Genomic DNA, 22,270 nt, shown 5'->3' on the forward strand with positions numbered 1-22,270 from the left:
CCCTAATCTCTGCCGACAACCGCACCTGGGAATGGGGACTACGCAAGCCTGACGTTGCTAGCTGAAGCTTTCTACAAAATACTCGGCCCATGGGTATTACTCGGCAAGCAAAATTGAAAGAGCCTAGCAACGATTGAACTTTACGCAACGTGCAAGATGGGACAGCCAAGACCTCTCCTATCAGGGATTGTAACTTAGCCACTTTATCAGATGGTAAACGACAACAACCTTCCATTGTGTCAATTTCGATACCTAAAAACCTCAGGCATGTGGCCGGGCCCTCTGTTTTGTCTACAGCTACTGGCACCCCATCACACGAAATAGCGCTTGCGCAGCATACAATGTTTCCTTACAAAAAGGGGAATTAGCCGGACCTATAAACAGGAAGTCATCCAGATAATGCGCAATGCCGCGATGTCCCGTCCCTGCCACGATACACCAATGGAAGAAGGAACTAAACGCCTCAAAATATGCGCATGACACTGAACAGCCCATTGGCAGGCACCGATCCACATAGTAATCGTTCCGAATTCTAAAACCCATAAATTTAAAGGACTCGGGATGCAACGGGAGGAGGCGAAAAGCCGATTCTATGTCCAATTTAGCCATCAGCGCTCCATTGCCAAATTCTCTCACTAGTGCTAACGCATCATCAAAGGACTGGTACACCACTGAGCTGATTTGTGGGTCAATTGCATTATTAACTGACTTACCCGCCGGGTGAGATAAATGCTGGATTAGTCTAAATTTTCCTGGGGTCTTTTTAGGTACTATTCCCACCGGAGAAATGACTAAATCCCGAATGGGAGGGGATGAAAAAGGACCCACTATGCGCCCAAGGCCTATCTCTTTTCCTACTTTTTCCGCCAGGATGTCAGTGTGCACGAATGCGGAGAGAAGGTTTCTAGCGGCAGTACCTGCCACCCCACTATTTATGGGGAGACGAAAACCAAGTCGAAAACCGCATCTGGGTAAAGGGCCAGCCATTTACAGAGGATTGGGAAAATAATGGGGGAGTCCGCTTTAGACATTACCCCCCGCCCCTCCCCGTCCCCTACCGACTCCACCGGCGCCCCTGGGGCATTCTTTGAGGGGATGACTTCCTCGACAATTGGTGCAGACGTGCCTATACCGGCACGAATCTCCCCTTCCGCATGAGGCATTGTTAAAGGCAAAGCAGCGATTCTTGGAAGACTGGGGAGCACCTCGTCTCCCCCCAGACGGAAACCTGGCTACCTGAGGGGGACCGTACCCTATGCTCACCTCCCATAACTGGGCTCTATTTAATCTTAACCAGATCTCCACATCCTTAAAAGCCAGGGGCATATAAAGCTGACCGTGCACCTTCTCGCGAAACAGCTTATCGTACAACCTCCAGGTACCTGGGCGTTCACAACTATGCATCTCATTAATAAGGTGAAGATATTTCCATACGTCTATGATTGCATCAGGTCTGGTTTCCAAATAGCAAGCTGAGAAAACGCAATACCCTGTCAGCCAGTTTGAAAAGTTCCTGTAGGTATCCTCCCCTACTCCCCCTCGGGTGCACGCAGCTGCCAACTCTTTTTGTGCGACCTTCGTCAGCTCGAATATATCCACATAATGACCTTTCTTAATCTTGTGCCTCATGCTGCGCCTAACTCCTATCAACAATGCCGTGTTTTCACATCTAACCAGGGGACCTCCAGCCGGAGTGGAAGACGCTGCCCAATCTACGCTCTTCCTTTTAGTTCATCCGAAATGGGTGTTAAGGATTTTAATAAGCTTGCGCTGACCCTGCCTAGGGGAAAATAGGGGCTGACTCATCACTGGTGGTAGCTATGCTTGAACTGGTCATGTATGTGTTGCTTATAGTAGAACCGTCATACTCACCGACCACTCCCTGCGCCTCCTGCAGATCCAATCTCGATCCACCTTTGCCATCCGAAACGACTGGCTGCAACCCCTGCTGCCCTGTCGAACTCCCTGCCGCCACCTCCTGGTGCACCTGCGCCCCTGCTCCGTCCATGCCCGTCCGCCCTGCCACTGAAAGTGGCTGCATCAGTGAAACTGGATAAGAAGAGATGTTAGCACATGGAGAAGACAAGTTGCGCAACTGCTGAGAAGGAACCCCATCCGGGGTAGACTCTGGGGGGTTGACCATGAGATGACTGAGGAAACCCGCTTGAGGAGGAACCCCTTGATCCCTATCTCCCAGCTGACTAACCAGAGAAAACGAATCCGTACCAGAAACGGAAGACCTGTTAACCAAGGAGGGTTGAGGGTAAGAATGTAAATACTGACCAGCTAAGGCTGAATAAGGGGCCGACCACAGATTACCCGCTTCAATTACAGACCCATAACCCCTAGGGGGGTATGGCAATGACCAAGAGGGGGAAGGTCCCTCCGTCCTGGGTAAATTGCTGAAATAGTTTTGAGACGGCCCTCCCACGGCAGAGTCAGAAACCAGAGATCTGTTAGCAGCCAAACCAAGAGCAAGGGACGGCTGAGGTGACGGACCACCACCCCCAGGAGGAAAAACAACCGGGGCTGGGCCCAGCAAACCAGGGGCCCTATTGGAAGATACCCCAGCTGACAACAGCTCCCCGACCAAGAGACCCCGAGGGAAGTAGAGGGTTCAAAATAACTGGTCCCAGGCCTCTATAAGGGGACCCCTGCAACTGCCCACCGGCCTGACCCCTATCCCCAAAGGGGGAGACACCTCCTACTTGTGCCCCAGATGAAACCTGTTCAACAATGGCGGCAGAGGGGGGGATTAAAGATGGCTGACGGGAGCTGGGAAACGCCCCGGGAGCAGGGGAAGGAGATCCCCTGCCCCGGGCACTGGCATAACGCCTGATGCGCTGCACAGCTCCGGACGCAAGTGGCCCAGCTGCCCGCTCCGGAGCCCTGGCTCTGCGTGACCGACTCGGCCCCGCGAGAACTTCTCGCGGCGGCCGAGTCACGTGGCCTGCGGACGGAAGCGCTGCTTCCCGTGATAATGTCCCCACCGGAGGGACCTAGAGCCTCTGCTTGTCCCTGGGCAGAACGAGGGGGGGGATATCGGTGGGGGCGGACAGGGATACAGGGGAAGACAACGCTGACAGGGAGGAGGGGGGGGAGGGGACCCCGCGAACCTGGCAGGAATGGACCTGGATCTCCTAGGGCGGGATAAAGACATAGTGAAAAGGGGGAAAAAATCAAGTTAGGGGAAAGAAAAAGTGAGGAGGGAAATGACAGCAACGGGGAAGACAAGAGAAGAGAGAAAGGAGTAAAGAGAGAAGCAAGAACAAACCACAGGGAGATACACAGAGAACAAACAAAAGGGGAGCCAGATACTACGCCTGATGCTGCAGCTTCTCCGGATCCAGGAAACAGGAAGCTCTCTCCTTCTCCCACTGCTTGATATATTCTTTCCACGACACTCCCACTTCCTTCCTATTGGCTGAATACACTACAGCCTTAAACCCCCCAGTGGTGAGTAACATTATCAGCTTCACATCACATGATTTTAAACTCCTTCGGCTAATGGCCTCTCTCATAAGAATGACCAAATGTCCATATTCGCACTACATAGATAAATAACACACATTTTAATTGTCATCATGTGGTACTAGTCCAAACTACACCCCTCAGACTATCCTGAGCAGAAAGGGGTTTTGCATTTGATTTGCATTCTGGAGGTATGGTTTGAGGGGATTAGGGTGAACAAATAATGGACTTTGTCAAATGTAAAATTTTTAGAGGTATGCCATTCCACCCATTTAATTGCAATTGATGACTAAATAAATACAATATCCCTTTTAAATAGTTATTAATTTAAGAGAATACATATACACTAAAACACAGATGGGGTGATTTAGAGTTGAATGTAAAAGATGCTCATTTGCATATGCAAAAATATGTCTTCACACTCACATTTCCTCATCTGTTTTATGTTACATGCATCGAAAGATATGAGCTTAAATTTAGCATGCTGTAGATGTGTCCAAAGCAATTATACAGCAATCACCATCATCAACCCAAAACTGCACCCATCTTAGGTAGGTGCAGAATGTTTGCTTGGCAAGCAATGTATAAGAAAGACACATGTAACCAAAAAAAGAAACATCTCAAAGTGGCATGCTTAACTCGCATGTGCATCTCCTTACTGCTCTGCACGTGGACATGAGTGTCCCTCATACACCTCTCTAAGTGTAGATATTTGCAGCTCAAAATACCAGTACATTATGCACATGACGAGTGCAACAAATTTTGTATGAAGCACAAAATTATGCCACAGTTCTAAATAATCCCTAGAGTTCAAAATTTACAATATAAAGATTATAAAGATAGACTTTCCAATGAAGATTGGTTATATACATTTCTGTAAATAATGTTTGTGCTGTGAAAAATTATTTGACCCCTTGATTGCCTCTAATATTGCATATTTGTGAAAAGTAATGGAGATATGTGAAAAAGTATTTGCCCCTTTACACTTACTAAGTGGATGTGCCACCTTGCAATGGCTGCAATCAAACACTTCTTATAATTCAATATCAGTCTTTTTACATTGCTGTGAATGCATTTCAGCCCACTCTTCCATACAGAACTGCTTTAATTCAGAAACATTTGTAGGTTTATGACAGGGGTGGGAAACGTCCATTTTTTAAACTAAATAAATAAAAAACTTATGTGACAGCCCAGACAGGCACCTGCACCTGTGGAGTGCACACTCCTCCCCACGCACAGAATGTCGGGGGTGACATCATCATGCAGTTCGGATCGCCCAGGGAGCAGCCACAAGAAGACGAGAACAAGACAGAACAGAAGACAGAAGAGAAGAAAGATGGCAATAGAAAGGTAAGTGAATGGGCTAAAAAGCAGGATCAAGGGTACAGTATGATAGAGGGGAGACAGATAAAGGGAAGAAAAAGCAGGATAAAGTTGATTATTTTTAAGTTGATAATTTTGTAGGGCCCCCGAATTAAGATAAAATTATCCAAATGGCCCTTGGCAGCAAAAAGCTTCTCCACCTCTGGTTTATGAGCAAGAACTGCTCATCTCAGATCCTGCCACAGCATCCATTTGGTTGATGTAACTAGGGCAAAATTGCATTTTTACACAGTAAAAACACAATATGAAATTTGTTCATTAAATAAATAAAATAATTTTAAAAAAGAGTTATTTTTTCACTCAGTTTCCCTTTTTCTAACATTAGATTTTGCTAAAGATCTGAAAACACCCAATGTGTGACATATATGCAGTAATATAAAAAATAAGAAAGGGGGCAAAATCTTGTTTACGGCACTGTTGTTCTTTCTGAAATATCAAAACATGTTTATTACACCTTAAAGATCCATCTACTTACCTCTTGCGTCTCTTTGGCCCCTATCATGGACACTACCTTGTTCAGGAATTTCCTGACCATGAGACCATGTTATTGCAACCTCCTGTACCAGGGACCTGTAGAGCAATAAGTTTTCTTTTGAATTCCATGTACCACTTTTTATATTTATCTTTTTACCTCCAAGAGTTATGCACTACCACATATTGTGTATGGTATTCTTCGTGTACTTGCTATAAAAGAAAAAAGACCTCTCTGAATCATTAAAAAAATATATTTATATATTATTAATTCAATATTGTAGAAACTCTACATGTGAAGATATTCCAGCAATTTTGCAGCCATAGTTTTAGCAAAGATAAAACTGACAGGACTTGGCAGGCTGGCCAGCTGATAACATCCCTTGTGCCTAAGGGAAACAAGTAATGCGCATGTTGTGCTGACAGATTTTTGGTTTTCCTTCCTATCTTTCTGACACATCTGTGGACTCTTATTAATCAATTATCAAAGAGGATGACAGGATTCCACACAAATGTCACAGCTAGTAGATTGTTCCCTAAACACATGAAAACCCTAGCAGAAAAATAGTGTGAATTGGTGCAGTTCTTAAGTACAGTATATATTTGCTTCTATTATAAAATGGCTTTAATTTTAATTTATTTGTTTTATATATTTACAGTTTATTACAATCATGTGTATGATTATATAATTCTGTACTTTTATTGCTACTCCCTCTTTATAACACCACCTTTATAAAGCCACCCTTAAAAACAAATGTATTATCTACACCAAAGTACATTGAAATGTATTAATTACATTATATGTCTATCAATTAAAAACATCATCCTCTCTATGTCATAGGTTCTGGCCTGGCTTTTAAGCTGTCTGAAGAAAGAGAAAGCACAAGGTATTGCAGATTGTATTTTAAAGCTTGCGTTCAACTGTATTTGTTATACAACTATCCAATTATTATCAATCTTTTTAATTAAACACATGCCAAGTGTAATAAGCATTTATAAAGTACAGCTTAATATCCCAATAATGCGCTCTGCAACAGAGTGTGGGGGTAAACCATTGCTAGAAAAAAGGAGCAACTTAAACATTTAACATTTAACCAGTTTTTTTAAAAAAAGAAAAAAATATATAGTAGAAAGAAGCAGCAAGGGCAGTGTCACATCCTTTTTCCGGCTTCCTTCCCATCAAATCTGTGCCAGAATATATTAATATCAAAGCAATCTGATTTTCAAAGCTTTAAAAACGTTGTTCCAGTAAGGCCCAATACCTCCAAGCTCTCCAATGTAGGCAATCACCATTATTACAAAGGTGTATTGTTTACCAGTGTTAATCTAGTTCTCAGAATGATGGAGTGTGACAAATTGAAGTAGGATTCTTCCTTCCCCCAAATTATCACTTTAAAGAGCATCCCTTCCATTTAGTCCAATGCATGGCTAGAAATGATCTCGCCCAATTCTCTGCTGCCGCTGAACCAGAGACACGTCAAGGGGACTTACCTGACCTTAAATGATCAGGTGAGTCCCCCGCCAAGTAGCTCTTCACATCCACCCCTGCTCTGGATAGCTCATTGCAGAAGCTGAGGTCTGCACTATTAGTAAGCAATTTGAAAATGTAGTAATGAGCCAACAGCAAGGATACTGTAGGAAAGACTCTCAAAAGTATTATTTTGTGAGAAGCTGCGGTTTAGAAAACAAAGGTGGAATCCTTCTATGACTGAAATAAACAGATATTTTAAATGATGTGTATATTATATTTGTAAGATGAAGATTTACTTGTTTCTCGCGTAGTCAAACATTTGTATAATTTTAGTGCTTTTTACAGAGATTGTCATTTTCAGAAAATTTTCAATGATTGGCCTATACATGTATTCCTGTGGGTAAATGTATCAAGCTGAGAGTTTTCCGGCGGGTTTAAAAAACCAGTCAGATTCTAACTATCATTTATTTAGTACATTCTACAAAATGATAACTAGAATCTGATTGGTTGCTACAGGCAACATCTCCACTTTTCAAACCCACCGGAAAACTCTCAGCTTGATACATTTACCCCCTGGAAGTTTTACTAAATACATAGTTGTATATATCTACATGAAAATATAAATACATAGTGGAAAAATACAGAAGGTACTGAGGTAGATACAAGTACATTTACAAAAGAGAAGGTCCTAACAGTACTCTCAAAACTGAAAGTGGATAAATCAATGGGGCCAGACACACAATACAAAGGGCAGTCATGAGACTGCCACCCTATGGACAATCAATGGGACTAGATGGGATATATCCAAGAATACTAAAAGAGCTTAAAGTGGTGCTGGCAACACCAGTAACAAAATTATTCAACCAGTCACTAGCTACGGGAGAAATTCCAGAGGACTCAAAAAGACAGAAAGTAGTCCAACTGCACAAAAGTGGAGCAAAGACGTGGGCAAGTAACTACTGACCAGTGAGCTTTACATCAGTAGTAGAAAAATTGATGGAAACACTCTTACAAGAAAGAGTTGTAGACTATCTCAAATCCAGTAACTTACAGGATCCCAAACAGCATGGATTTATTTGGGGGAGATCATGTCTAAAAATACTTTTTTGACTGGGTGACTAAATTAATAAGTAAAGGTTGTAGATGTATCTTATCTAGATTTTACTAAGGCTTTTTACACTGTCCCACATTGCAGACTATTAAATAACCTTGAAAGGTTGTAAATGGATTTTAAGATGGTTGAATGAATAAGATATGGGTTGCAGGATATAAACCAGAGAGTTATAGTAAATGGAGTGCATTCACAGGAGGGAAAGGATACCAGTGGAGTAACCCAAGGATCTGTACTTTATTGGTACATTGCAAATGGTGTTGATGGGAAAGTATGCCTTTTTGCAGATGACACAAAGATATTCAACAGGGTAGACACACCAGGAGGGATAAAACAAATGATCGATGATCAAGGTAGACTAGAGGAATACAAGACTATCAGTTTAAATTTATTTTAAATGATAATTGCACAGTGAGTTTCCATTAAATATGTAAGGGCAAAACATACATATTTGCAAATACAATGTTATTAATGTCACATGTCTATAGCTTTATAAAAGAAATTTACAGCACACCAGACACTAATTCTTTGAGGATTATACTAGGAAAAAATGTCCGTGTAAGATCCATGTGACTGCGACTGTTAGTAGGTGAAATACTAGAGGTGTATTGGATGGAAAGTTTTGAACAAATTTTTTTATGGGAAACTAAATCTTTTATTTATATTTGACGAAGAACTCCTTATTTATTTTTGGACACTGGTAGTTCCTAATTAGGGATTCAATGTTACTTGCTGATTAATATATCCAAGCTATATATTAGAAAAATTTTGAATTGTATGCACATGAGGGTCGTTTATATTGCACTTGAAATTATATTAACAAATTGTTTTTTAATAAATAGTTTTTTTAAGCCATTTCCATGCTATGTTCATAAATTCAGACATTTAAAACAATTCTTTACATATATAACTTCATATAGCCCCTTGCCACATCAGTGGTCCATCATACAAAAATAGTAAAACAAAACAAAAAACACAAACACATTTTATTTCAATAAAACACTTCATACTTTATTAAATATCAAATAAAATCTAGTTATTTCTGTCTTGATCTGTGGTAGTACAATAGGAAATAAAATATTTTCTTCTGTTTTTATCTATTGTAGTCCAATGCAGGCCAATTGCAACACTTGGAATGTAAAACATCAAACAGCAAGCAATATCATACGTCACATGCGTGCAGCTTTATAAAATAAACTAAAAGCACCTCAGATACTCATTCTTCCTGGGTTGTACAGGGTAACATCTGTGGATACTCACTGTGACTATTAGTACCCCAGATGGTGACAGAGGGCAGGAATTGGCCCGAGGTAACATAAACCCCAAGGATGTTTAAATATTGTAGAAAAAGTTTTGAGCTTATGAAGTGTTAACTGAGCATGAAAGGATTATGAATTATTAGCCAATGGTTATAGGGTTTTAGGGAGGGGCTAAACTAGCGAAGGATTATGAGGGCAGAAGGTGTTAATTTTCTTCCTTTTGCCTTCTGGAAAGTTCTGGTGAGGATGGATCTGTTGGTGAGTATATTTGATTGCAAATTACATTTATTTCTCACATTATTTTCTCCCTCTGTCTTTATTTATATACTTTTTTAATTTTCTCTACCAGTCCTTTTCCTTTTTTTTTACCCTCTGCATTGTGTATTCATTTTTCCTCCTGTGTATTTTGTATTCATTTTTATTTTCCATTTCCATCCCTTCTTATATCCTTCCCATTTCCTGTCATTTTGCTTCACTTCATTTTCCTTTTAGCTTCCCTTCTTTTTTTTAATATTTACGTTGCAGATAGTGTTAACCCCCCCACGTTAATTGACTTATTGACTAAAAGGCTGTGTCCAAATAGACGATCAGCAAGGTGTTGCCTCCCGCACCCTCGCTCGAGGCGCTGCTTCCACTGTCACCAATGTCATCCCCATCACCTCCGACCCCCCCCGGGCTGCCAATAAGACCCCAGCTGCAAGAGGGAGGGGGGGTCGGTCATTGGTATTTGCAACAGGGATGCAAAAACTCCCTGTTGCCTTTCTGAAGTGCCTCCACAATATGGGTCACTTTACAAAATTGGTAGAGGTAGGAGCCCCTTCTCCCTTAATGCAACACCCTGAATTTTTTATTGCTGTGAATGAAGGCATTTTTCCCTCTCCTGTCAGACAGTCAGTAGCTACTGCCAAGACTTTTCACTCAGTTGCAGAGCAGTTCAGAAGTTCTGCCCCCCCCCTTAGCCCCACATTCCCCAGACTTTGAACCCCCTGTCTGTGGGAATCTCTATGCGCAGTCCATTATGCAGGGTACCCGCCCTGACCCTAATGCTTCTGGGGTAGATCAGTAGCCGAGGCTTCCTCAGTGCCTGTTCCCAGCCCCTCCCCTGTGAATGTGTCCCTTCCCTCACCCTCAGGATTACCCTGGTTTACTGGTTCCACCTCAGTAGAACCCCATTTTTCTGAATTTTCCAACCCACTTTACAATTGCTGAATTTATTAATCTATATGGTTTTCATATAGCCCAGGTACTGCTCCTTTTCTCCTTTCAATCCATTTGGTTTATCCATCTTCACTAACCAGATCCTTCTTCATGGCCCCTATTTTTTCAATGAGACTAGCCCCATTACAGGCATCTGGTTTTGCTCCGCCTGGTTCCCTGGCCACTTGCAATGCACCATTGTTTCCTGGTGAGGGGATTTAGGGATGGATTTAGGGATCAGTTCTACCAGGTTCATTCGGTGTGGTTGGTTCCATAATGCTATTGATGGCTTTCAGCCAAGACATCTTGCGGAGTCACAGGCTCTCTAGGATGCGAATCATCATCTTTCTGGTTGAACGGAAGTAACTGTCTCATCCACTTAACCTCTCACCTCTTCTGTTTCTCCCTGGCTCCTTTTTACTCTCCCCTTTGCTTCACTGGCTCCCTCTTGTGCCTGATTTTGTCTACCCTCCCTTAGGATGTAAGCTCGTATGAGCAGGGCCCCTCTCCCCTCCTGTCTCCACACCTGTTCTTCCGCTCCGTCTTTACAGTATTTGCCTGCCTTGAGTTTCTGAAGTTCTGGTACTTTGTGTTTATTGTTCTGTATTGTTTTACCCTGTATAGTCTACTGTTTGTACCATGTACGGCGCTGCGGATACCTTGTGGCGCCTAACAAATAAACGATAATAATAATAATAATAATCTAGACATGAGATGTCATCTCAACCGGGGAGAGGAGGAAGCTTGTTGCATCTGGTGAACCTGTTGTTTATGCGGGTTTTGAAGATAGCCCGGGTTTTGACTCTTCTTCAGAAAGGGACAGTTCTACTAGGTCAAGGAGCAGTAATGAGAGGCTGACACATCTCCTTAAGCGGAAACTTGGTGGTCCCCCCCATAGTGCCAGGGATTTGGAGGTAGACATGCAGGGAAGTGCGGGTGATGAAATGGTGCGCAGTGCGAATACAGAGGTTCTTAGGGACATTAGAAGCAAGGTCCATGATATATTTTGTGCTGGCCATTATGTGGATATGTTTGCAATTACTGGCAAGGCTAAAGCCACTTTAGAGTAGCTCCTAAAGTGCATTCAGAAATTGGTAAAGATTTGTATAGAAGTTTTGCTAATTGGTTGGAGGGCATGCTGATTTTTACTGCTTGCTATCTAGAGATAAGGCCTGAAGAGTATATGAATGTTGTGAAATATATCTAATTCGTTCATGGGTTGTACATGCGCTCTAAGAGGGCTATGTGGAGGCGATATGATGAGGCCTTTCGCAAAAATCAAGACAGTTTGCAAGTGATAGACTGCAGGGAAGTGGAAGTGTGGTTGGATATTACGCAGCTTCTGGCTGGTTTGATGAATAGGAAGCTGCCAAGCAGACACAAGGTTCCGGAAGGCTGGGTTTTTTCTCTCAGTTCTGAGCGCAGTGCTTTGCCTTTAATTAAGGGCATTGTAACAGGGGATCTTCCTTTAGGTTCAGGCAGGCTTGTTCCACGTGTGGTGGGGAACATGCCATGAGAAACTGCTCTCTGTGACCAGGCCCTACGTCCAGCAATCATCCCATTACAGGGGCTCCTGCTCATTAAAGCTTTTTCCCCTGTGGTGCTGTCAAAGCTGCACAAATGGTTGGGGTAGTATCCCAATGTTTAGGCTGCACAATTTTTATGGGATGTTTTTTTTAATGGTTTTTGGCTGACTGTTAGTGGGAATATGCAGGTTGGTTTTCAACAGAATTTAAAATCGGCCCAGGAGATAACAATCGTGGATCAGGAAAAAGTTTCCAGGGATGTGAGCTTTGGGAGGATGGATGTCCCTTCCCCCATTGCCTGGATTGGTTTTAGCCCTGGTTGGGGTAGTGCCCGAGAAGGAACCGGGTAAGTTCTGGCTTATTCAACACCTTTCCCATCTCCCAGGTATGTCTGTGTATGATACGATTGCAGATGATGAGTGCAGAGTGGTGTATCAGTCCTTTGAGGAGGCTTTGGTGCTTGGACAAGATTGTGGATCTGATGTGTTGCTGGCAAAGTTTGATGTTACATTTGCATTTTAGACTTTATGGTTGCAAGGTGAGTACTCTGTGGACAAATGCTTGCCCATGGGGTGTGCAGTGTTGTGTGCATTTTTGAGTGTCTTAGCTCTTTTCTCTATTGGTGTATAGTTGCTGGTATAGAACATTGGGGGTTGGCTCATAATATAGATTACTTTCTCTTTATTGGTCTAAGTGGGTCTAATATTTGCCAGGAGGGTTTGCTTTTTGCTCAGTCTTTATTTGCTTTTCTTAGAGTACCGATTGCTCTGGGTAAGACGGAGGGTATGACTGTTAAACTGTTATACTTGGGAATTGAAATCAATAGTGTAGCTGGGTGTTGTAGGCTGCTGGAGGTCAAGGTGGCCAAGTTGAGGGGCATGCTGGATTTGTTTGTAGGGGTTCGCAGGGTCAAGTTGAAGCAGGTCCAGTCACTTCTCTGCCTTTGAAATTTTGCATGTCAGGTTATTCCAATGGGTAGGGTTTGTTGTGAAATCTTGAGAGATCTACTGCTGGTGTGGTTAGGGGGGTCACCATTTTGCTAGGCTTTTGAGATTAGGAAAGATTTGGCTATGTGGCTATGTGGTGTCTTTTCTTTAAGCAATTCAATGGGGTTCACTTATGGGCTCCTCCTCCTGCCTTTAATGGGGACATTCAGTTGTTTCCCGATGCTGCTGGGTCCGCTAGTTTCTGGATTTACCTGGATGTTGAGTCATGCACCACTCCTTGGCTCCTTGCGCCAAAATTATTCTTAAAGCAAGACATGACCCTGGCTTCGCTACTGTGATTGCTGATACTTTGTATCATTGTGATTGGTTGAAGCTCCGCTCTTTAGAGCCAGTGACTAATGTTTTAGAAGTTCCCTGCAAAAATTTTCTTTAGCAGATTATCAGACTGGCATATATATATATATATATATATATATATATATATATATATATATATATATATATGTATATATATATACATACAGTCAGGTCCATAAATATTGGGACATCGACACAATTCTCATATTTTGGGCTCTATACACCACCCCAATGGATTTGAAATGAAACAAACAAGATTGCTTTAACTGCAGACTTTCAGCTTTAATTTGAGGGAATTTACATCCAAATCAGGTGAACGGTGTAGGAATTACAACAGTTTCTATATGTGCCTTACACTTGTGATTGGTTGAAGCTCCGCTCTTTAGAGCCAGTGACTAATGTTTTAGGAGTTCCCTGCAAAAACTTTCTTTAGCAGATTATCAGACTTGCTGCCCAAGTTTCTGTGTGAACAATGGCACTGGATCTCTTGGGGAGGGAGGTACTTATGGAATCCAAATCCCACGAGATCCGACAACGCAACAATAACGTTTTGCCTTGATTCAGATCCAAGAATGGGCAAAAGTACCGAGCTGGCTTGCAAGCCTACTCGGATCCCCTAAGTTCAGGTGGGCTCAGTTTTCAGAAAACCGAGACCGAGCATCTCTAATTACTACGGCTTGCACGTCGCAATGTGTTTTGTTTGTGTTTGAGTTGAACTGATCGCATGTGGATGCAAATGTATATAAATTGCTACCATAAATAAACATGCATATAATATTTTACAATAATATTTGATACAAATTGGTATCCTGACCATTACAAAATGTAGCGTACTCTTCCATAATCTAAAAATACAAACTCCACACAGAGAAAGGGTGAGAGTCAGGAGTCGAACTTAAGATTTCGTTGTTGGAAGGTGGATTGGCTAACCACTAAGGTAACATTCAATTAGAAAAATACGTGCTAGAGACTAGAGCAAGAAGCTCAACAATACAGCATGTGTGCTACAGACGTATGAGCTACTTAATAGTACTTCAAGAGAAGAAAAAAACAACACAGCCACTTTTCTTTTTTACCCAAAAATATATGGCAGTTAAGATCTGCACAGGTACCTTAGTGGTCAGCACTTGTGGATCACAACACTGGCATGAGGAGTTCAAATACCAAGCATGGCCGTAGCATCTGTGTGCAGCTTGTGGCCCTTCTTCATTAATGAAAGGAACGCAAGGAACTTTGTCCAAACCAGCCTATGTTTTGCTATGGCAAGGGCTAGTATTAGCATAGTATTTAGCTAATAAGGAAAGCAATGCTTTGTTTTCATGTAAAACACACACACACTTGCTAGCTTGATTTTTACTCTGCCATTTAGACATGATCTGCTACAAGCTCAACCACAATGATAAATATGTCCTCATATTTTACATGTATCTCCCCCTCAAATTCCACTTTCTTAGGGTGAGGTGCATTCTTTATTTATGATAATGTTTGACTTTTAAAAAGGATGATGCCCCACAGGTCACATTCACATTATTGTGTGCATAGTGACATCTATGACTATGAATGGCCTAAGACTCAGAGAGGGTTGGCTTCATTTTGAATTGACTTCCTTGGACTAAAATGTTACATTTAGGGCTAGATTTACTATCAGGCGTGTTTGTAAACCCGCCGACTTTCGGCGGATTTGGCGGCGGTTTAGCCATCGCCGGATTTACTAAGGCTAAACCCGCCGTCCAAACGGCCAAAAATTATGTTTCCAAACCCGCCTCTGTATACATCGCCATGACGGTTTCAACAATGTTCAACATACAAACAGCCGGATTTACTATTAGGGGGTTTATAAAGCCGCCGGAAAACCGCCATTCAAAAGACCAAAATGAAAGCGCTGCTTGTGAGCGGCGTGATGGTTCAAACAGTGTGCTGTTTCAGGTATTTTGCCAATCAGACCATAAGAGAAAGGCCTATTTCATGTCCAATGACCCATTAGGACTGTGTATAGAAAATGGGCAAAGTGTCATGAAATTTCAGGCTACTGTTTTTTTTTTTTTCCATTATTTTTTCACCCAGTATGATTGCATAGTAAAATCTCATTTCACCTTTCCTTTTCTAGTTGTTTTGTACTTTCCAAAAAACCACTAGAATACTGTTGCCTCAAAGAAACTAGGATGGGAATTGTTGCATTACATAGTTAACCCTTATTTTAATGCTAATGCAATCCACATGTGAAAAATGGTTTTTCTGCCTGAAGCAATCACAGACAATCACCGTCTATTGCCCAGCAGTTAATCATGATGCTTACAAAAAGGGCCCCTCATTATTTGGCAGGTGTGGGGTTGTTGGAGAATGGCTTTTGCAGGTAATGTGGTGCATTCTTGCCAGTGTATGTTTGCAGCTTTTTACCTGATGGAGGCAGAAAGGCGCCAGGAGGAGGAGGATGAACAGCAGTTGGCATCTGTTCCGCGGAGCCTGCAAAGACCCCGCACTCCACGTGCATTTCCAGTGCGTTTGAATCTGGAGTCTTTGGCTGATGTGGAGGTAGTACAAATGTTTCGCCTCAATCGTACTAACCTCATGGCACTGTATGAGCAAGTGAAGGATGATTTGGAGCCTACAACCAGCCGCTCTAATGCAGTGTCAGGACTACACAAACTACTGTGTGCAGTTCACTTTTTGGCAACAGGTTCCTTTCAATCTGTGTCCTCCAGAGTGATTGGCATAACGCAGCCGACATTTTCAAGGCATTTTGGACAGGTTTTAGGTGCCCTTAAAAGAGTGTGCCCTAGCTATATCAGCTTCCCCAGCCAGGAGTCACAGTGGCATGAGCTCAAGGGAGCTTTCTATAGGGTCGCAGGTATCCCTAATGTAATGGGTGCAATAGATTGCACTCATATTGCCCTGAGACCACCTCACCACAGGGCAGAGGTTTTTGTTAATCGCCATCATTACCACTCCCTGAATGTGCAGGTTGTCTGCGATGCTAACCAGCGTATATTGAGTGTTGTTGCAGGCTATCCTGGGTCATGTCATGATGCCTTTATCCTGAGACAGTCTACCCTTTATGCCAAATTTGAAAGTGGTGAAATGCCGGAGGGATGGCTTTTGGGTATGTACTTTGCATGTTTTACATATCCCTTATCCTTGCTCAAATGGACTCACATATGCTAACTGCTGTACAACATGCTCAAAGTAAATGGTAGCTAACATTTTACTTTTATTGCAGGAGATTCAGGATATGGGTGTCGCTCCTGGCTCATGACTCCTCTGCTGCATCCTCAGACTCCTGCACAGCACCAATACAATGAGGCACACATAACCACTAGAGGTGTCATAGAACGTACGTTTGGACTCTTGAAAACCAGGTTCAGGTGCCTTGATAAATCTGGTGGGGTGCTTATGTATGCACCTGAAAAGGTATCTGAGATTGTCCTGGCTTGCTGTCTGCTGCATAACCTGGCTTTACATCAACTTACCCCACCGATTATTGCAGTAGACAGTGAAGAAGAAGGGGTACGTGTCACATCTGGTGATGTGCAGAGCACAGAGGGCGGAAGGGAGATTAGAGACCGTCTAATTGCAAACTACTTTACGTGTAAGTACATAGTATGAAAAACATTTTTTGCTACAAAATGTGTTTTATGTGAGTGCAATTTTAGTATTTTATTTTAAATGTTTTGTAACTTGGAACCTTTAAAAACAGGATAGTGTGTACTCCTCATGTGATAAATATGAACATCCCTGGAATGTGACAGTCAGAGGTCAATGTTTAAGTGAAATTAGTGCATAGTTGTTAAAAAATCAGTATACTCTTGTTTAATGTGCAGAAAAGAAAGACTGACACAATAGAAATTTAACTGCATTTATTGCACAACACAATAAATAATAACGTATAATGGTTATAGAAACTTGACAAAACATTAATCAATAAGAAACATTGTGCTAGCGTTGCCTTTTTGCAGGCATATCACTATGCTTGGTGCCACTCTCTCCCCTCCCTCGCCCACCCCTGGTGCGAGCACCTCTCCTTGGAGGAGTACTCTGTAGAGATGTGGTAGGCGTACTAGCGGCACTGGTGGTGGCTGAAGACATAGGTGCCAGTAAACGGGCTACAATTTCTGAATGTAGTTGCCCTGCCAGCCGGGTCACATTGGCATTCCCCTCACGTACTGTGGAATGTAAGGCCTCCACAGCCCCAGTCATTTGGGCCAGCTGCACATTGGTCTGTTCTAAAGCTGTTGCCAGACGGTTGATTCCAGCAGGGAGTTGACTATTGGATCGGTGTATCCGCCTCAACTGGGCCGCAATTTGCGACATGTGGCGAGTTTGCCTGTCCATGAACAATGTCTGTTGCTGCTGGAATGCGCCAATAGACAGCGCCATTTCTCTGGCTGGGTCCATACTTTCAGGTGCAGGTTGGTGGTGTGATGGTTCAGCAGGGCCAGGTGAAACTTCCTGGAGGCCAGACACAGGGGCATCCACTGTTACCAGGGTGATGGTCGTTTGATCCTCTGGCTCAGGGGACATTTCCAGGGACTCCGCCTGAGGTGGCTGGTATGAAGAGGGCCCTGTGTATGAAAAATGACGGTAAGTATATAGTATATAATAAGTTTGTATATTGCATTCTGAACACTGGATAGGAAAGAATATTCTTTAGCAACTACAGATTCTTTCACAATGTTTGCATTCCTGATTTCTAGTCCTATGCTACCTGCTTACGGATGCACTTATTATCCTTTTAATACCCATTATCATTTGGACTGTGTAGTACATGCTGGGTTATTTTGACTAAACTACATGCTATAAAAAGTGGAGATGTTGCCTATAGCAACCAATCAGATTTTAGCTGTCATTTTGTTGAATGCAATAAATAAAGTAAAGGTATATTCTGATGGGTTACTATAGGCAACATATCAGTTTAGTAAAATGTAGACCAAACTTCTCATTGCAAACAATTAAAAAAAAAATAAAAAAAAATTGACAGCAACATTTGCACAGAAAATCAATTAACTCCATTATTTCTCTCCTAAACAGAAATCACGCACCTGCTTGCTCGTCTGTGCCCGAATCTCTCGCTGAAGGTGGAGGTGTAGGTCTGGCACTGGGACTGAACTGCGGTCCTGGCGAATCTGGATGTATTAGAAAAAGCATACAATGTATTTCCATAAAAAACAATTTCCAAATATACTGTTTATTGCACAAATGTGTTTGCAATTTTTTTTTTTTTTTTTTGCTATGAGAAAAAAAAAACCTTTACAAACTATTAGAGTCAAAAATACACTTTGAAAAACAACCAAAAAAAAATAACAAATAAGAAAAAACTTTTGCACAGAGATAAGAGGTTTTAAAAAGAGAAAAGCAGTTTTAAAAAGAAAAAAGCAGTTTTAAAAAGAGAAAAGCAGTTTTAAAAAGAAAAAAGCAGTTTTAAAAAGAGAAAAGCAGTTTTAAAAAGAGAAAAGCAGTTTTAAAAAGAAAAAAGCAGTTTTAAGAAGAAAAAAACATTTAAAATACTGTTAGGGTAAAAAAAACAAATAACTCACCAACTACTTGGCCAAAAGAGGGCGAATCGGTGTCCTGCACATTTATGCCCTCTACAATTTCAGCCGGCATTATCTGGCGCAGCTCCTCCTCGTACGTGGTGTACTCCATACGAAGTGGGGGGCCACCACCCGTGCGCCTTGTCGACCTCCTTTCCTGGGCCATCTTCTCTTTAAGCCTCCTCTTAATATCAGAGAAGCGCTTGCGGCAGTGTGCCACTGTCCGCTTCAGTGGGCCCACCGCGTTCACGGCCTCACAGACTCTCCCCCACAGTTGGTGACGCCGCCTTAGAGGAGTCCGGGCTGCCAGGTTCCCTAGGATGACCTCGTAGCAGGGAATGATGTTGTGCACCAACACACAATTCTCATCATGTGAGAAGCGCACATTCCTCCCTGTCTTGGTCTTCCTGCCCTGTCCTGTCTCCTCAACCTCTCCCTCTCCCTCCTCTGACCCCTCAACCTCCATCTCCCTCTCCTCAGCCTGTTCTCCCCTCCTATCTCTGGACATTTTTACCCAGAAGACAGAAAAACACAAAACACTGAAGGACTTACAAACACAAAGAACAAACTACACTACCTACAGACACACTCTCCACACAGTCACACACAAGTAACACAGACAAAGGACAAGTCAAATACAAAAAATACAAGACAGAAAATAAATGAGAAAATAAATGTACAAAACAGGAAAAAACCACAGGACTACTCACACTTCAATCAGATATCGCTCCACCAATCCACCAAACTCCAACTCTCACCAACTCTCAGCAAACCACTATCCTCCAAACTCCTCTCACAAAACTCCTCTAAACCCTATCAGAGAAAAAAGTGTCAGGCCAGTGGTTTATATAGGGCTTGTGATGTCAAATCTCCTGAGTTTGAAAATAGCCAATAGTAACAGGCCAGGAGACAGGTGTAATTTTCAAAAAAAACGCCTTTACACAAAAGCGCCGTCATTTAAAGCAAAAGCGCCATGTTCTATTCAAAGCCGCCGGCGGCTTTGAGCATTACATCCCGCCGTTACATCGCCGGCGGCTTCAAATTGAAGCTGAAATGCGCCCATTAGTAAATCCGGCTGTTTGCAATGCAAACACACCGGAAAACCGCCGCGATGCATGGCGGTTTGAAGCCGCCTTGCATCACGCCTGATAGTAAATCTAGCCCTTAGTCTTGCAACCTTGTTTTTTCTCAATTTACGGCTTGTATGTCTATGTCATGTGCTCAGCTTTATCAAGAATCTATGCAAACCACAGTGGAGCAGCAAAGTGGTGTAATCGCTAACACTCCTGCATTACAGTACTGTGGTCATGAGTTCCATTCCAAATAATTCCTTTATATCTCTGTACTTTCTATATGCTAGCTTCCATGTTTGTGTGTGTTTACTCTGAAATTCTAAGTTGATGTACGCAATGCTCTTTTTCTATTGTTAATTGGGCCTCATATATAACATTTTATTTACCCTCAAATGCAAGATGTTTTTGATATAGTGTTAATTTGGTTTGACATTTGCCATATACCTTCCTTAATGATTCAGGCCCCCAGGGCACCTTATGTGTCTGATATTACCACAAATTGCCTATCTTTTGGAGGGGTTGTGGTGAAATGCAATTAGCATCTCCCAGCCTTACCTTGTTTTCTTCATCTCCTGCTGTGTGGAGTTAGTGTTCTCCCCACTACCTACTCCTCCTCCTTGTCAGCCTACTGGGCAGGTTCCTGATCCTCCTCCGGTTGGGGAGCTGCTTCCTCCTTCTCTGGCTGGGGGGCCACTTCATCCTCCTTGTCCACCATCTCCTCCTCTGGATGCTGGGCCCACGCCTGATCCTCCTCCACAGGCTGGTGGGCCTCCTCCTCATGCCTCTGATGGACTTTTGGATAATAATATCTATTATTTATGTTTCATAACATATAATTGTTTTGTGGAAAAATGTTCTCCCTGTTTCACAGTTACATACATGTATTCAGCTAATAATGTAAGAGAGATTGAGAAACATGCATTTAGCCATAGAAATAAGGGAGTGTTTTAAACCACAAACCTTACAAAAGCTAAATACACAACACTTTTAGATGGCCTGTACAAAAATGTGCCTTTCCCTTAGGTTACATAAGGATGTTGAGCTGACATTGTCCTAAATAAATCTAAGATAAACATTATTATTGTATTTTTCAGGATTAATAAATATCTACTGTAAATAGTGACAGATTAGTGAGACATATTATAGGAGATATGTGGGTAAGGCCTTGTAACATGTGAAAAACAGCTTAGGCAAACTGTCAGCATTGCCCCCAAAACTGTTGTCCAACTATATTTGCAATATACCGCATCTGCCACTGTTATATTGTAAGTGTCTGGTACTTCATGTCAGCACGTTGCCTTAATGGTTAGCAATTCAGTCTCCAAGAACTGGGGCCAGGAGTTTGAATCCAAAACTGGCCTTATTGCTGTGCAGTTGGTCCTCAATCATTAAGGAAAGTAAATGTTCCAACATTAACTGAGGATACAGGGCCCTAAGTATGTGGCATTGGAGATGGAGTTACATGTATAATCCGGAGGCAGATTTATCGGGGTTTTCCATGTATTTGTAAAACTTTTAAATCTTTTCTAAGAGTTAAGCAAAGTATGTAATAAATTAAGCTGTTATGCTTTTATATTATCACTAGCGTATTGTTAGCTGTTTTAACAAATATCAGCAACTAACTGTTGACACATCAGCCACTTTGGCACAGTGTGATTTATTACAATGGTGGTTGTAATTAAAAAGAGGTTGCTTTTACCAAAATGTACACAACATTTAATGTGTGATATAAACATAAAATAAATTCCACCCCCCCCCCCCCAAAAAAAAAATTCTTAGGTGAAGTGTATTAAGATGTATGTTGTGCATATTTAGTTGTGAATGTTTTAAACGAACAATGCCGTTAGAACAGTTTTTTGTTGTTACTCAATGCTGCTGCTGTAGCTGCTTTGCATTTAAACATGACCCTGAGCTTCCTGAAGTTTCAGCGAGGAGTTAAGATAAAACTTACAGCTTTTTTTCTTAACTATCCGACGGATACGCAGGGAACGCCTACTCTTCTTAAGTCAGTACAAATAAGGCCTACTCTTCTTAACTAATTTCAGATCTCCCATTCTCCGCCCATTCTCTTCCCATTCCCAACCATTTTTCTTACGTGGTCAGAAAACTTCTTAATCTGCAGTTAAGAAGGATTTTCATCTTAACTTGAGCAAATCTTAGCTTACGCAATCGATTGTCCTTTTTATCTCACTTTTCTGAGCATGCGCATAAAAGATTTTTGTATTATCCGCAGAGAACGGCATATCAGATCGCTAATGAATCAGGCACTTGGTCACTAAAACTACTGCCAAATGCATCCCAATAGTCACCACTCTTTCAAAGCCACTGAGATTTCCTCTTGCACCCATGCAAGTCATAATTATGAGCAACCAGTGTAGTCCAGCATTTTTATCTTTCCTCCATAATTGCCTTAGTACATTAACCCAAATGTTTTTCTTTGCTCCTTTGTGTGGATATCCAGTGCCGGAGGATGAAC

At 42.2% G+C, this 22,270-nt stretch overlaps 1 protein-coding gene across 1 annotated transcript; it reads right to left on the reverse strand.

The window, feature by feature from the left end:
- Nucleotides 1-1,780: 1,780 nt before the first annotated feature.
- LOC142150767 (uncharacterized) lies at nucleotides 1,781-19,187 on the reverse strand. The gene is made up of 4 exons (XM_075205960.1): nucleotides 18,725-19,187; nucleotides 18,230-18,313; nucleotides 17,482-17,752; nucleotides 1,781-2,240 (listed from the first exon to the last, which is right to left on the reverse strand). Exons 1-4 carry the CDS (start codon nucleotides 19,185-19,187, stop codon nucleotides 1,781-1,783), a joined length of 1,278 nt encoding a protein of 425 aa, XP_075062061.1.
- Nucleotides 19,188-22,270: the final 3,083 nt, after the last annotated feature.

Source organism: Mixophyes fleayi, chromosome 4 (assembly GCF_038048845.1).
Source record: "Mixophyes fleayi isolate aMixFle1 chromosome 4, aMixFle1.hap1, whole genome shotgun sequence".
NCBI classification, from domain to species: domain Eukaryota; kingdom Metazoa; phylum Chordata; class Amphibia; order Anura; family Limnodynastidae; genus Mixophyes; species Mixophyes fleayi.

What these genes read in the sequence shown, in the direction of transcription:
- LOC142150767 (XM_075205960.1), bottom strand. Translation starts at nt 19,187, where the DNA reads ATGGAGGTTGAGGGGTCAGAGGAGGGAGAGGGAGAGGTTGAGGAGACA. An exon ending in CTCTTTTGGCCAAGTAGTTG is followed by an intron (nt 18,314 to 18,724) that starts GTGAGTTATTTG and finishes TAATACATCCAG; the next exon opens with ATTCGCCAGGACCGCAGTTC. An exon ending in ATGTCGCAAATTGCGGCCCA is followed by an intron (nt 2,241 to 17,481) that starts GTTGAGGCGGAT and finishes CTTGGTTAACAG; the next exon opens with GTCTTCCGTTTCTGGTACGG.